Source organism: Triturus cristatus, chromosome 3_2 (assembly GCF_964204655.1).
Source record: "Triturus cristatus chromosome 3_2, aTriCri1.1, whole genome shotgun sequence".
Taxonomy (NCBI): Eukaryota; Metazoa; Chordata; class Amphibia; order Caudata; family Salamandridae; genus Triturus; species Triturus cristatus.
Window position 1 is genome coordinate 1,081,610,500 of NC_140584.1, and position 16,069 is coordinate 1,081,626,568.

The 16,069-nt window shown below is 48.3% G+C and overlaps 1 protein-coding gene across 3 annotated transcripts in view; it reads right to left on the bottom strand.

The window, feature by feature from the left end:
- Nucleotides 1–8,120: 8,120 nt before the first annotated feature.
- Nucleotides 8,121–16,069, bottom strand: part of LOC146859157 (S-adenosyl-L-methionine-dependent tRNA 4-demethylwyosine synthase TYW1-like) — a 590,982-nt gene continuing 583,033 nt past the window's right edge. For all 3 annotated transcript variants that reach the window (XM_085649816.1, XM_085649818.1, XM_085649817.1), the window contains one exon: nucleotides 8,121–9,344. In XM_085649816.1, the coding sequence (XP_085505942.1) occupies nucleotides 9,126–9,344 (219 nt within the window). In that variant the 3' untranslated portion in view covers nucleotides 8,121–9,125. The remainder of the gene's footprint in view (nucleotides 9,345–16,069) is intronic.

Below are 16,069 nucleotides of genomic sequence, written 5' to 3' on the forward strand. Positions count from 1 at the left end.
GTCAGGAAAATGAGCTGGGGTCGAGTCAGGTCTATATCATTCGTTATCCCCAGTAGAACTAATTTGGTCTCCAGGGGTAGGGACACCTCAAGTACGCTCCAGAGTTCTCCCACTATCCTGGCCCAATAACTTTGGAGGACCCCACACTCCCAGATGGTGTGGTAGAAGTTGCCTACGGCATGTCCGCACCGCAAACAGCTAGGGTCAGTGGCCCTCCCCATCCGGTGTAGGCGGAGACGATCATAGTAGACTCTGTGGAGGATCTTAAATTGTATGAGTCGGAGTCGAGATTTTATTGCCACTTCCCTAGGGTGCATCAGGGCAGTTTTCCAATCAAGCGTGTCCATTTCCCCTACATTCGCTTCCCACACACTCTTCAGTTTAACCAGACCGTCCGGCATGTTTTTAAGTAGGCTTTTATAAGTCAAGGAAACTAGCTTGGCCTGCACCTGTTACTGTAGTAGACGGCCCTCCAGCGGCGAATATTCCGGCAAGGGGACCGACAGCGCTGCTTCTGCCTGCCATGTGTGGCGTAGTTGTGCATACTTTAGGAACTGGGAGCAGTGCAGGCCGTACTCCGCCCTTAATTCCTGAAAGGACTTCAAGGCGCCCCGGCGCTGGAGGTCACCCAGCACAGAGACACCAATATCGTCCCACCGTCGAAATCTCTTCAGCTTATGTAACTCTCGTAACCAGGCACACCTCCAGAAGGGGGTTTGTCTCGACGGTTTGTGCCGCCATCCTATTCGTCTTGTCGCCCTATCCCAGAGCTCTATAGTCACCCTTGTTGCCGATAATAGTGCAGCCTTCCCCCTCCCTCCATAAAGATAGTGCAGGCATGTGCGGCGGTCTAATTTCACCCTTTCCAATCTATATGTGGGGTGGTCCGCCGGGGCATGTAACCAGTCGTTTATTGGCGCGAGATGCTCTGCCCAGTAGTATGCCTCCACGTTGGGGAGCGATATTCCTCCATTGTACTGGTTTCTCAGTAGGGTCTCCAGCGCTATCCTAGGCTGTTTCCCCAACCAGAGCAGCTCTCAGACCCACCCGATGTGGGAGGGGGAAATACTCGTTTTGTAGCGCATAGAGGAATCGCGGTAAAGTGATCATTTTTACATTGCCGCCCGCCCTAGCATTGTGAGTGGGAGGGTCTTCCATCTGGACGCATCCTCCTTAAAGTTCAGTAGAACCCGTTGGATGTTCTTCGCATATGAGACAGAGCTACTACTGGTTATGTAAATTCCTAAATATACAAACCTTTCAGTCGTCACCCGTAGTGTCTCAGGTATCGCCCTCCCCAAGTCTCTCTCCCCGGGATTGTACAGGACCGATTTATGCCAATTTATAGTATAGCCCGAGCGCCTACCCATAGCGCTCCAGCGAAAGGAACAGTCTCGGGATCGTTAAATAATGCCAATATATGTGTGGTGAGGAGGTCAGCCATTCTTTTAAAGAATTCTGCAGGGAACCCGTTGGGGCCAGGAGATTTCCCCGGGCGCAACTTAGCCAGCGCTTCCCGTATCTCATCTGCAGTGGACTCTGCCTCTAAGCTCTCCCGCTCCTCGGCAGCTAGACTGGGGGTCTCAACCTCCTCTAAATACTGACTGATCTCGGCCGTCGTGCCCAGTTCTCTAGTCCCATAAAAGTCCTCATAATAATCTGCAAATGTCTGTGCTATCTGAGCGTTGGTTCTACGAGGCCGGCCATCTGCGCCCATCACCTGGTCGACCCACCTCGCCTCCTGTTCCCTGCGACTCAGCCATGCCAGCAATTTCCCCGATGTATCCCCAACTTCTTATAATCTATGCTGAGTGGCCAGTGCCTGCGGCCTGGCCTCGTTACTCGTTATGTCCTTATACTGCTGTTGTGCGTCCAGCAGTCTTCGGAGCGCGGTTGACCACCCTCCCATGACATGCTGCTGTTCCAGTTCCAGGATACGCGTTTCCAGGTCCCTAATACCTTCCTGTTGAGTCCTCCTGTCTTCCGCTATTCTAGTTTGTATTTTATCGCGGAGGACCGCCTTCAGAGCCTCCCAGATCGTCACTCCCGACTCCACTGAGCCCAAGTTGTCTGCCAGATAAATTTTCACGTCCGCCCTGAATCCCCGTAGGAGGTCCCTATTCTGTAGATCCCATGTCGCCAGTCTCCACCTCCCGGCCGTCGCCCCGTGTCGCATTCCCAGCGTCATCAACAGCGGCGAGTGGTCTGAGATGTCACGTGCCAGGAATTCCGCTCGACTCGTCCCGTCCAGCGCATGGCAGAGTAGGAAGACATAGTCCAATCTGAAGTACACCTTGTGCGCCCCTGAGAAATACGAGTACCCCTTAGTCTCTGGGTGAAGCCATCTCCAGGCATCCGTCAGCCCTACCATGTCAATAAATTGTGCTACATGGGAGTGCGCCGAAGGGGCCAGTCGCTCCCCAGACCTGTCCAATGTGGGGTGTATCACGTCGTTAAAATCTCCTCCCACCACGTGCTGTGAGTCCGGCGTGCTCAGAATAATGTCAGTCACCCGTGCATAGGTTCTGGCCTGTAGCCAGGGGGGGGGGGGCGCATACACGAACACCGCCGTCATCTTCTGGCTTCTCCATGTCCCAGTCACTCCGACATATGTCCCTTGTGAGTCCGACCAGGTGTCTGTAACTATGAAAGGGGGGATTTCCTCACTAGAATGGCCACCCCTCTAGATCCCGAAGTGTACCCTGCATGTGCCAGTACCCTGTACGCCCCTCTAGCCAAGAATCCACATCTTGTCCCCTGTAGATACGTTTTCTGCAGCAGTACTATATCAGGGGCCCTCCGCTTAACTAAGGCCATGACCAGTCCTCTCTTTATCTTTGTACCCAGACCATTTACATTCCAGGTAAGGATTTTGATCGTTCCATCATCTTGTTCCCCTGTCCCGGGGATGCCCAGCTTATCAAAAGACATCAAACTGGGTCAGGACATGTCCCGGCAGGTCCCCTGTGTAGGGCCTATGGGTGTCGTGGACCTTCCCATCTGCCGCATGCTTAAAAACAAGAATCAGAACCTCACACCCCCCCCACCCTCCCAACCTTCCCACCCTTCCCCAACCCCTCAACTAACGCACCCCAATACTACCCTCCACCCCATCCCCCTCCCCCGTCCAGACCCATCACCGTCCTAACGGCAGGGATACAGCTGTTCAGGTGAAGGAGGTCTGTCGCCCACCCTCTAGTAACCTTGTTACGAACTTGCCCACTTCACCCCTCTGCAAACGTTTGTACCCACAACAGAAACCACAACATAAAACTGAAAACGCAGTAGCACAATATAAGACAGTCCAGCTACTGTTAAAATAAATCGTGGTAAAAAGGTGGGGGGGGGGGGGGAAACGAGGGAGGGGGCAGACAACAACGTGCGTGCTCTCCGCTACAGTGTCCACGACTGGCTGGCCCGTTGTGTCCCTTCATCACGAGTTGGAGTCCTGCAGCTCACCCCTCGAGGTCTCTGTGTTTTGCGTTTGTCCCTGCTCCAGGTCTCTTATGGCGGCCACCAGGGGGTGCATCGATCGTCTTTCCAGGTCCCCTTCCTCCGAGGCGACATCACCGGGTTCTTCTTCCCCCTCTGAACGCGCCTTCTCTGCCAGGCAGCGGAAGCGCGAGCCCGTCAGCCGGACCGATTCGACAGATGCTGTACTGTTCCATCTCCTTCTCCGGGTTCCAGAGGTCCTGTACGGGGCGGCCGTCAAGTCCCGGCCTCCTCGCCTGCGTCCCTCTCGCTGCCGCCTCGGTGATCCTCGGGGCTCCCCTCCAGGGTGCCCCCGTTCTGGTGTCCCCCGGTCCGCCGTCGGCCTCCCGCCCACCGGTGGGCGTTCCTCCAGCCACTGCCAGGCCTCTTCTGGGGAATTAAAAAAATGGGTCTTTTCCTTATAAATCACTTTCAGCTTCGCAGGGAATAACAGCATATATTGTATGTGAAGGGCTCTCAGCTTGGCTTTAACTGAGTCAAAGGAACGGCGCTGCTTTTGTACCTCCTGGCTGTAATCTGGGAAAATCATAATATGTGCGTTCTCGTGTCGGATGACCCCAAGTTTCCGAGCTTATCGCAGTATCATGTCGCGGTCCAAAAAGTTCAAGAAGCGAGCAATGACTGGCCTCGGCCACGCCCCAACCGGCGGTCTCGCCAGCAGAGCTCTATGCGCCCTCTCAATCACAAAGCAAGTGGAGAATTTCTCTCAGGAATGTACGTAACAGCCAGGTGTGGAGAAACTCCGCCGTATTAGGTCCCTCAATTCCTTCCCTAAAGCCAACAAAACGGAGGTTGTTGCGTCGTGCCCTATTTTCGGCATCATCCACCTTCCATAGGAGTTGCTTATGAGAGGCTTTGAGCTCCACTAGGTCTTTCTTCAGGGCCTGCACCTTGTCCTCCGTCTCCCCTATCCTGGTCTCTGCATTCGTGACGCGTTCAGTTAAATTGCGGAAGTCCTGTCGCAGGAGCGTCACCTCCGTCCCCACCTCCCCGATTTTGTGTTCAAGGGCCTCACGGGACGCTTGTATGGCATTCATTAAAAGGGCCGTGTCTGATTTTGTCCCACTCGTTTCTGACTACCACCGGTGGGGCCATTGTATATCTGTTCAGTGTGCCCTGTTTGGGGGGCCTGGGGTCCAGGGTTTTCCTGCCCATTGTGGGCTGCGTTGCTGTTGTACTCTCCCGGGCCTTTCTTCGTGCTAGACCACCGTCGCACCGGGGTCACGGTGCCCACGCCGTCTGCCTCCTCTCGCGCCGTCCGAATCTGCCGCACACCCAACCTTCACAGCCCCCCGGTCTCAGTCACCAGGCCGGGGCCGATGTGGCTCATCCCAGCCCCCGTCCAGCGCCGCTAACCAAGGCTCTAGCTGCAGTACTCCGCCACCCACCGATGCAGGGTGGTGGGGGGGATGAAAAGGGGGGATGGGAGGACAGACGTCCCACCACCGCTCGTTCGTCTGCCGCTACCCCCGTCAAGCGCCCCGGCCCTCCACGCTTCTCTAGGGCCCTCCAGGCGTCGTCCCCGGCTTCCGGATGTCACCTTTCCCGGGGGGGGTAAGGGGACCCTGGCCGGCTCCCCGTCCCAGTCACTTGCCCTGTGCTGCACCGCCGTACCTCCTCCGTCCTGGGATGCCCCTGCAGAGACCCCGGCCTCCCTGGCCCGTCGGCCACCTACTCACACTCATCGCGGTGGTGCCGGGCCGCAACCCGTTGCAATCGTCGCTTCGGCGTCACCGTTGGGGGTAGGGGGCAGGCAACGCACCCTCAGTCATATGGGTGGAGAATCACTGAGGGCCCCACCAGCCCGTCCCGGCCGCTGTTGCCCACGATGGCGGGGCGCTGTCCTCCTCCGCACCTCGATCCAGGCTGCTTCCCCCACGCAGCACCAGGTCCTGGCCGCGCCTGCACTGTTCGGATCCCGCGTCAGCTTGCGGGGAGAGCCCAACGTTTTCAACGCAGCAGCGCCAGTCAGGGGCCAACTCGATCTCACAGCGCCCGGGTGCTCACAGCTGCCTCTCCCTCTCGCACGCTGTCGGGTCCCGCCGGGGCCGCAGTCCGCCTCCGGATCCCGCCCTGGTCCGGATTCGCCAAACCTGCATCCGTGTTCCAGTCTCTCCAGCAGTCGGACTCACCAGGCTCGCCGCTGCCGCGTCGCTCTCAGGGACGGGGAGCCGGCGCCATCTTGGTTCACGCGCCCGGGCTCCGTCTCGTTCCTCCTCAAAAGCGGGTCTGCCGTGACCCCGCTGGGCATCCAAACTCTGCTTGGGGGATGCAGAAGCCGCAGGGGAGCAGCCAGGTGCCGTCGTCTGGACTCTGGGTCGCCGTTAAGTAAGTTGGATGACTGCCGGTAGCCAGCGCGATAGAACTCGCGTCCTACTCAGCCATGTTGCTAGCCACGCCCCCCTATCAGAGACAATCTTAACTTGCTGGATCTTGGGTTCCTGTTTGATTCACCCTCTCTATGTAAACATTTCCCTAGATCAAGATTAAAGGAGATCTTTTTGAAACAAGTAACACAGGACAGGTGGAATAATCACAAAGGGAAGGAATTGATTATGCTTTATGAATCTTTACCACAGATCTCAAATCATTCTTTCTCTTATTTACAAATAGTGTCAAACAACCAGCACCGATTTATTTTGACAAGATTTAGATTGAACCTAATTTTGTTTATGCTTGGTTACCCGAACAATCAGTTTGCCCCTAGGAATTTATCCTCTTGCCCTTAAGATCTGTTCAATCAACATCACATATCCTCCTTCTTTGCACACATTATGGGAAAGAGAGGAAAACCTTTATAAATTACGCATTTAAGGAAATTCTTTAGAAGAACAGTAGCGGCAGCACTCACGTTATTTTATGCCTTAGATACCCCACGTATTTGCTCTGTATTAGCTTCCTTTTTACTGGCTGCTCCGAGAACCCGCAAGACCTGTTGCACTTTATCAATAGCACTTTAAAATTTCTGCTGCTAAAGTCAGTTTGTCTGCTTCTTTATACTCAATTAACTGTGTTTGCACTACCAGCTTAAAACTCTGTTTTACAATCATTTGCGACTACCTGTACTGTATCAACTTTTATAGAACCACGTATGTTTTAAATTCTCTTTTTATATAATGTAATTGTTTGTTTTCGAGCCTAGAACAGCGCATGCGCTGTTGCTCGACATTTAGTATACAGGTTTCCAAAGTGTTACCTACCAGACCTCGCTGGCCTAGCGCTTGCGTTCACGCGAGAGTGCACGCGTGCAGCCGCCAATCACTGCTGCGCGCGCACCACTCGCGTGCTTGAAACACAGCGCGCGCCATCCTCGCGATCACTTTTGCTGTGATCGCAATTACTTTCGCTTTCACGGCCGCGTGGCCGTTACCTTTACGGCCGCGCGGCCAATGCTGGTTTTACTTTATTTTGTTGCCGATATTATTCAGCATTTGCGACCTTTTTCTTTTTGTCAGTGCTGCTTAACATGGGAAGCAAAACCTGGATAGGCCAAAAGTTCTATTGCCAAGGCCAATTCATGCCTTTCAGAAGCAAGACATATTGTCTTTGCCAGCGCTTGTTATTATTTAGATGCATGGAGAGGCAGCGCAAACCACTTAATGGTTTCCAGCACACAAAGTTAGTAAATTCACTAGTCTTTCTGGGGTTACGTTTGAGAAGGAGTACTTCGCTGGAGAGAGGATGTTGTGTCCCTTTGCTTGAAGCCCGAACTGCTGAGCAGGAAGAACGAGGATGTGGGAGATCATGTTTGGAAAAGGGAAACGCACGGCTGTCTCCTGAACTCTAACATGACACACTGAGGATCCAAAAGCGGACAAGCATTTCCAACGCAATAGGCCTCGCATTTACACGGGTTTAAGGTATTGGCATTGTAAATGACAACGCCTTTTAGTTATGTTTTGGTTTTTGAAATATAAATAAAACGCATTGTCATTTACAATGCCAATACCTTAAACTCGCGTAAATGCGAGACCTATTGCATTGCAAATGCTTGTTTCTTTTTTTAACATGTGTACTTTTATGCTATTCTCTGAACTGCGAAATAAAGTTTCTAATGTAAAAAAAAATGTTTTAAAAAAAAGACACTAGTGATTCATTTCCATTCGATCAGGAGATTACCAATCGTACTACAAATACAGCATAGAGGTTGTGTTGATAAATCAAACATCATAAAATAACTTTTTTTCCCAAAACAATAGCAAGAGGTAGCCCTATGCTAGCATAAAAGCAGAAGTGACTGGAACATGTCACATTACAAATAGCAACACCACAGAGCACCTCAACGGGATGGCATACATTTAGAGATGATCATGTGGAAAGGACACACTTTAGATGCATAACCTACTGTTGCCACCTTATTCCAAGCCACCTGGTAGAGTGAATGCCAGTCAAGTTGTACTGTCCATGTTCTGTAGAGGAAAGTGTATTCTGGAAATTTGCAGACCTGCTTATCATGAACACAAAATAATATTCATATGTCACACAATATTTAAGGAAAGCAGATGATAAAAAACAAACTTGGACGACCTAAGAACGTCACCTGGCTGGTTTTTTGATTCTGGTTAAAGGTTCTTCAAGTAATACTGGTGAGGTTTGTGAGACAATTAAAAATGATCTTCAACTACAAAAATGTTTTACATTTTATTTCCTTGACCTGCAAATTCATACAGCACTTTGTTTACCTAATAAATCCTTATATGAAAACATTTGTGAAGTCTGCCTCTCAATATACAAAAATGTGTGTGGTTGGACACTTTCTCGGCAGGAATATGTAATGGTAAAAAAAAACATACACAGCAGCATCAGACTTGTATTATTTCCCATTGATACATATTGGAGGCCGGCGAAAATCTCCTTCAATATCTGGTACACAATGTCAAGGGGCCAGCCAATTTTATTAAAATATATGTAAAATAAAAAGAAATCACCCAAAATCCAGTTTACTGATGCCCTATCCAGGATAAATATTTTAAATCATGGTCATTTCAAGATTAAAAGAAGGTGATAGGACTCACATGCCTCTACAAGGGGGTCACCTCACAGTATAGGTCAATGAAATATGTTGAGGACAAATTCTTGAGCTGAAGTAACCGTGTGTTCTGATGGCTACTCACTTGATCACAAGGGATATATTCGGCTGAGTGATCTATTTTTATTATCCTCTGAATAACGGGGCAGACCCTAAACATTGCTCCCCATCTTAGCCATCTTTTTTGCAAACATACATCCATACAATACCCACTTTAATGTAATAGTCACTTTCAACTTTAAAACGACCTGAATGTTTTCACTTCCTTTTTACTTCTTGTTTCACTTATTTTTTTAGTAAGTGGCAATCCCCACAGGTTGTTGCAAATGTAATTAACATTTGCACTTTTAGCAAAGATTGGCCCATCAAGTTTTATTCATTTTTTTCAGCTCGTTCATTGCGAGGATCATCTCCAACAGTAAGGTTGAGAACACCTTCAAGGGAATGGAGGGCTGCTGGTGCGGTTGCTAACATACACTGCACTTGGCCAGAACAGATTTTTCCTTCTCTTCCTAGGGGCTAAAAAATATAAAAACAAGAGTCAACCACCATCGAGCCGCAGTCCCAGCAAACAGTTCAGGGTAACAAAAGCACAATCAAGGCATCAACACCCAGAGATATCTTTGGCTTTCTTCCTCTGAAATCGAGTGTCCACAGGATCGAAGCCCCTCTCGCTGGCCCCAAATAATGCCCATGCTGGAGTTTTCGCCATGTAATCCAGCGCAGAGAAGATCTTGTTTCCATTATTCTCTTGGTTCTGTGCAATGAGCTCCTGGAAACGATCGTAATCAATCCATGTCCACCATTCGCCGTCAATCTTGAACTGTAGGATACAAGAAAGATGCAAGCTTGATTAGAACCATGTACAGAGGACTCCATGTGATCAACAGCCAGCCTCGTCCAGAAGATAAATCTGCATGCCTTTCTGTTGGAGGTGCTTCATGATTACAAGGGTTTTCTATGACTTACCAGATCCAGGGACAAATGTAAAGCATCCTGTAAATACCAACCTCTGTATCTCACAAATTAATCATCCTCAGGTATATAAACATGGCATAGCGAATAAGCAGGCAGAACTGAATGAAATGAAGACAACAAAAAAACTCAATTTTAAAGGATTATTCTAACATTGGAATGCAGGGAGCTCCATTGAAAACAATTGAATGGTCCGGCCTTCTAATGGCCGGTAGTAGCCTAGAGCGCCAACATTCCAATGTTTGTTCACAGGTAATGTTGTGAACAAAGGCCTCACGGAGCCCATGGGGATTTCAATCCCCTCGGGATCCGGGAGGCCTTTGTTTTACAAATTAAAACATTCTGCCCTTGAGGGGCGGAATGTTTTAATAGCTTAAGAGCCCTCCATAGGGGGCTCTACAGGCCCTTAAAGGCCCGCTCCCTTGTTAAAGGCCCTCGCCGAACGCTAAAGTGGGCTTTTAATGGCCGGTAGAGCCCGCTACGCCTAGCTCTAAGGCTATAGAGAAAAACAAGCCTTCATTAATGTTTTTAATGTTAAGCACAATTTGGCATTAGAAAAAGCATGTATATATTCTAATGAATTCTCGTAACTGAAATACTGGTTGTAATTGTTGCCAAACACGTCGAAATTGTTAATTTTTGCCTTCAAACAGCAGCTTTCACATAGTTTGCCAAACATGAAAATTCAACAATGCTAAACAAGGACATCTGTAACATTTGAACTAGTTACTTAGCTTTGGTAATGCTTTTTGGTGAATTCTCCGTTCTAACCGCTCATTCCGCAATCTTTTGAATCACCCTATGTGCCAGACTGGATCTGGAAAATTTTCCAACAGCAGGTTCTGTGTGCTGGTAGGTGGTGCCATCGGACTCTATGGAGGCTCTGTCATGCCTCTGGAAATGATGACATAGTTCCATATAGAACCACCCCTGCTGACTCAGTTTCACAAAACTACTGCTGTGCCCCTAGAGGTGGAGGGATTGACAAAATTAATGTTGAACAGAATGTGGAACCTAAATTGGGGCCTAATGCCCATCAGAAACCACTCTGCAGAACAGGATGGGTAGTGAGGAATCTGGGATTAGACAGAGTAGTTGTACCAGAAAGCACGTTACTGAAGGATTCTTCTGAAGGATCCTTTTAAATGCAGATCCCTAAACTTTAAAATCAATACCAAAGCGGAACACTCCAATGGAGGTCATTGTACAAGTGGACTTTACAACAGACACTCCTGCAGGACCAGCTGGGCGAAATGGTACTCCCTATGAACCTGAAAATCGATTGATGTCAGGTGAAGGCATGTGTTAGACCTGGCATCTTTGGCGTGTGTTTACCCTGTATTTTTGGCCATTGACTCCTGTTATTTTGCTGTGTGTTTTTACTGGTCCAGATGCTTTGGGCACTTTGTTTCAGTGCCAAAGTGCATGTGCTCCCTGTAAGATGTTGATATTGATTAGCGATTCCATGATTGGCATATTTGATTTACTAGTCAGTCCCAAGTACAGTGCACTGTGTGCCTGTAAATCAAATATACTGCTAGTGAGCCCCTGCTCACTACACCACTGGATTCAATCTAGCCTGGCTGATGAAGGGTAATGCACTGAAACCAGTCCCAGGATGTTTGTTTCTGGTTCAGGGAGAACCTGGCTTGGCAGTTCGGTCTGGACTTTTTCCACATGGAACAGGGTCCAGACTGATTTGTATATATGGGTGCGTCCAAACTGGGGTGGTGTGGTGAGCAAAAGAATGATGGATTAAACCCAGATCCTTATGACTAGGGGTGAATTTTTGCATTGTCCAGCATTCCATCCATTAATTGTTTCTTTTGCTAGTGGGCCTGCAGCACGTATTGTGCCACCCACAGGAGCAGCCAGTAAATGTAACTCAGATCTGCCACTGCAGTGTCTGTGCACAGTTTGGTACTGCATGTCGACCTGGCAAATGCACCCACTTGCCAGACCCTAATCTTCATTTTCTTACATGTTGGTCACCCCTAAGGTAGGCCCAAGGTACCCCTATGGGCAGGGTGCATTGTATGTGAAAGGTAGGACATGCCCTGATGTGTGCGGCATGTCCCGATAGTGAAATACTGCCGATTTCGTTTTTTCACTATTATAAGGCTACCTGTCCCATCGGATAGAATGAGTTGTTTGCTTCTAGCAGCTTATAAGAATAACTGCACATGGGAACAAGATAGGAAAATAAAGTTCAATATGCCTGAACTCAGAATGTTAAGAGGCATCTTTTAGTGAGGGTGATTTTTATATTCTGGGTTTGAAAAGATCACTTTTAGAAAGTAGGTATTTTTCTTGACTAACCATCCAGTGTGCCTCTGCTAGGTTGTGTATTGATCATCTGGCTTTGGAGTGACAGGGGCTGCGGATGCGCAGTCTGTTCGACAGCCACTTGGGGCGGGGTTAGGTCTCTCCTGCCTTTCCAGAGTAGTCAGGGCTTGGTTGAATAGACCTGGGCTGCATTCAGAGTAGGGGGAGAAGATTTCTTTCACACCTGAATGGGCCTGGTCTTCCTTAAACAATGCTGTCTCCGCCTCCTGCCATGAAGCTGCACCGAAGAGGACAGAACTGGTTTTGGCTGGGCAAAGAGCTTCTCTGCCACAGTGAACAAAGGACTTTGTATTATAAAAAGAGGGCGCCAAACCCAAGACTTTTAGATTACTTTGGACTTCAAGAGGAACCTCTGCTGGAAGAAACTGGAGGAGTACTGCCCCTTTTCTGTGTGCTTTCTGGGGTTGGCCTGAGGTAACTGTTTCTGCCAAGGAGAGCACTCGGTGTGTATCCTGCTTGAGAAGTGTCTCCAAGGGCTTGGAAGTGGAACTTGACCCCTGTTCACGAGGTCTCAGGAACAGCAAATACCCCACCGTCCTTCTGGGCATCATCTCTGGGACCGCTGGTTTCAGTCACCGCAGAAGAAAGGGGCAACGGACTCGGTCACCGAGTCGGTCGCAGGATTCGATGTACTGAAGGCCCTGCAGAAGGCACTGCCGCACCGCATCCTTGGTCTCACAGACGTTGTCTGGACGATAGTCACAGAGCCGTTGCTTGCACCGCATCCTGTGGGCACCGCACTCTGCACCGCCTCATCACACGCAGTCTGGACAACCGTCACCGAGCCGCTGCCTGCACCACATTGTGAGGGCACCGCACCCTTCACCGCTTAATTTGTTTGCAACGCAACGGTTGCCCTCGACCGACTCGCACCAATGTGTTAGCCACATCGAGAAAGGTACTGTTCACGAGTCTGTCAACGCTTTAGCTGGCCCGTACCAACGCGGTTGGCTGAAACTGTTACTTTGTTGTTTCAGCATCGAGGTAACCCAGGACGGAGCAACCGACTCGGAGGAACTGTGTTTTTCAGCTATTCGGCAATTTAAAGGTGATCTTGCAAAGTAACTATTTTTACAGTATTGTGGATTTTTTTCGTTTTGGTCTTGTTTGGTTTAGATAAAGATTAATAATTTTTCTAAACTGGTGTGGTGTCTATTTGTAGTGTTTTCACTTTATTACTGTACGTATGCATAAATGCTTTACACACAACCTCTAAGATAAGCCTGTCTGCTCATGCCAAGCTACCAAGGGGGTGAGCGGGGGTTATTTTAGAAGTGTATCTCCCTTACCCTGACTAGGAAGGAGGGTCCCTACTTGGACAACGGTGCAAACCAGTGCTAACTAGAGACCCCCATTTCTAACCGTATGGAGCATGCCAGCTTGGCATACGTCTAATTCACAAATGCTTCTATCCAGGGCAATACCAGCAGCTCTTGCCTTACTGAAATGAGCCCAAGAGGCCCAGGATGCTCCCCTTGGGTAAAACTAAGAAGGAGTCTCTATGTAAAGTCCTCTTCTGAACTGCCCTGCCTTTCTTCATACTGACAAATTCAACACAAAGTTGGTCATCTACCCAGTGCTTCTTAGCTATATCACAATATATCACTATAGAAGCTAAGCACCATCTTCGAAACCAACCAGTAAGGCTTGTCCTCTTTCTAAGAGGGATAAGGTAGAGAATCAAAAGCGGGGAGCATGATGGACTGCACTAAATGAAATGGTGCCACCACTTTTGGAAGAAGAGGCCTTGGTGCTCCGTAACATCTTATTGGTTAAGAATGTGGTAAACAAACAGTACTTGCAGTTTACGGACGCGATGTGGAGAAGTGATCGCAATCAGGAATGTTAATCTCAAAATACAGCTGTGCACATAATAGGTCCAATTGCTGACAAATATCTGAAGCAGGTGGAAACCTATGTAAGCCCTTTTAAGGAACTCATCACAAGTAGTGACTGAAGCAAAGAGAGCTGATCATGTAAACGCAGAAAGGAGAAAATAGCCAAAACATCTCCTTTAATAGTGCTCATAGCAAAGCCTTGCATGACTAAGGGCAAAGTGAATAGACCAACATCAGACAGCTAAACATGAGGAGAGTTGACACGCCTTTCTTCACACCATCCCTTAGACTGGTAGAGAGGTAGCGAGCAGTCTCACCACCTTCGATGGCAGATCAAAAGACCACTCAGCTGGTTCTGCTTATTCTCCATGCATGCAGGCGTAGATCGTGGAAATTCAGGTGCAGGGACTGCAGATCCTCCTAAAGAGGCAGTTGAAGATGGCACCTAATATATATCAGTGTCATCTTATCTGGAGGCGGAGTCACGGTTGTAATGACATGGCACCACCTGGTGGCGCTGGAGAGACATTGGTGAGGAAAAACCATTCCAGACCAGTGTGAAACCTGGAAGGACAATTAATGAGGCTAAGAAGCTGCATCCATTAGAGGTAGTCTTAAAGATCCAGACTATGTTTCATGATGGTCTGGAATATGCCCTGAGGGATTGCCCGAGACTGAGATTAATTCAAGCTTCACATCCATCACCTTGTTGATTGTTGCATTTTCTTTTATCAGCTATCTTTTAAAGACAATTACTGCAAGTGAATGAAACTATTAAAGAAGACCGCATTTAAATAGAAACTAATCTCTTTTAAAACAATTCCCTGGCTTTGTTCAATGCCAATAATGAAAGCAATTCTGCCCCCGAAGTGGCTGATTGAGAACCACGGCCGGCTCATTGGTGCAACTCACAGTTTACTTACAAAAAAGGATTTTGATGTAAAAGCAGCAGTTTCATTTTTGTATCCACCCCTGATCTGTGCGTCAGATATTCTTGATTTTTGAAGACTTTCGATGCTTGAAGTTTGCTCTTTAGAATCTAATCGATTCGGGAATGCTGCTGAGATGTCCGGGCAGTAATGTTACACTGGTGCAGCAGTTATTGTACCATAGGTAATTCTATCTGGGGAAGGCCTGGCTGATAATTGCAAATGACCAAAGCGCGGGATCACTCAGGGGAAGCAGTGTTTTCATTTCAGAATAGACTGTTTAGGATTTTTGAAAATTCATCCGCAGCTCACACTGAGAACTGGGCCTCTCACCCCTACAAATGTAACATATCCGTGTTTCCTACACCTGTCCTGCAGAACAGAAGACCCAAGTTTCTCTCCAGACAGTATATCCAGCGAGTGGAGGTTTGCGCCCATCCACCTTTTGTTTTTTCCTTAACCAAGACAACTCATGCGCCATGCTAAACACTCTCGTTCGTGATGCACACTTCAGTAAAGCCCAAAATAGAGTAAATGGCAACCTGGAGGCAGAATGAAGGGAGTGTTTTGACAGGTGCGTGCCCATACGCTTTGTGACGTCAGAAATGCACCATCTATCACTATCGGATGAGCTATTACATCATAAAACTGACATCAGGATAGCGGTGACTACGGAACCATGCATTATCACTTTTTATTCACATTCATTCTAGGAAATATCAGCTAATGGGTATCATATATAAATATAATAAAATCAACAACAACAAAAAAAACTCATCTAAAAGCTTGAGACATTCAATTAAAAGGGGAAACAACCCCCAAAATATAGCTGCACTTTTGAAAGGCCTTTCTCGAACTTAAGTGCACTGATCTGGTAATTATTCGGGCCCCAAACAAAACAAAAAAGTTAATATAGTAAATCGTATTAAGTGGGACCCTCTGCAGCACAGCACACCCGGCCCGAGTGACATCAGCACCTCCATCAACAACTGGTCACCTGAAGTACATCCCGCTCAGCACTCTGCACCGCACGCCTGCCCCATCTGCACATGCGCATTAACATACACAACTCGAATAGTTCCAGAAGGCGGGCAGGAGGACACACTAAGTAGGAAAAATAGCATCCATAGATGACATCGTTCAATTGTTTTTTCAACAAGTGTGTAACAAGATTAAAAATTCGAGTGCATCCTGGAAGAACTTGCCATGCCGGTCACATAGACAATATCTATTTTACATTGCGCTGGCCAAGTCAGTGTAGTAACATTCATGAACCACTACCCGGTGGAAACGGTGCCAAGGCAAACTGCAGGCTGCGTCCAAGAGAACTTGAAATATTTATGTTAACATATTTAACCACTAAGCACTTCAATGGCATTTGAATGTGTGCCCAATAGCTAAAAGCTTTCTACAGAAAATTGCCAACATCAGCTAAAAACGTAAATGATAAGGGAAGCTTG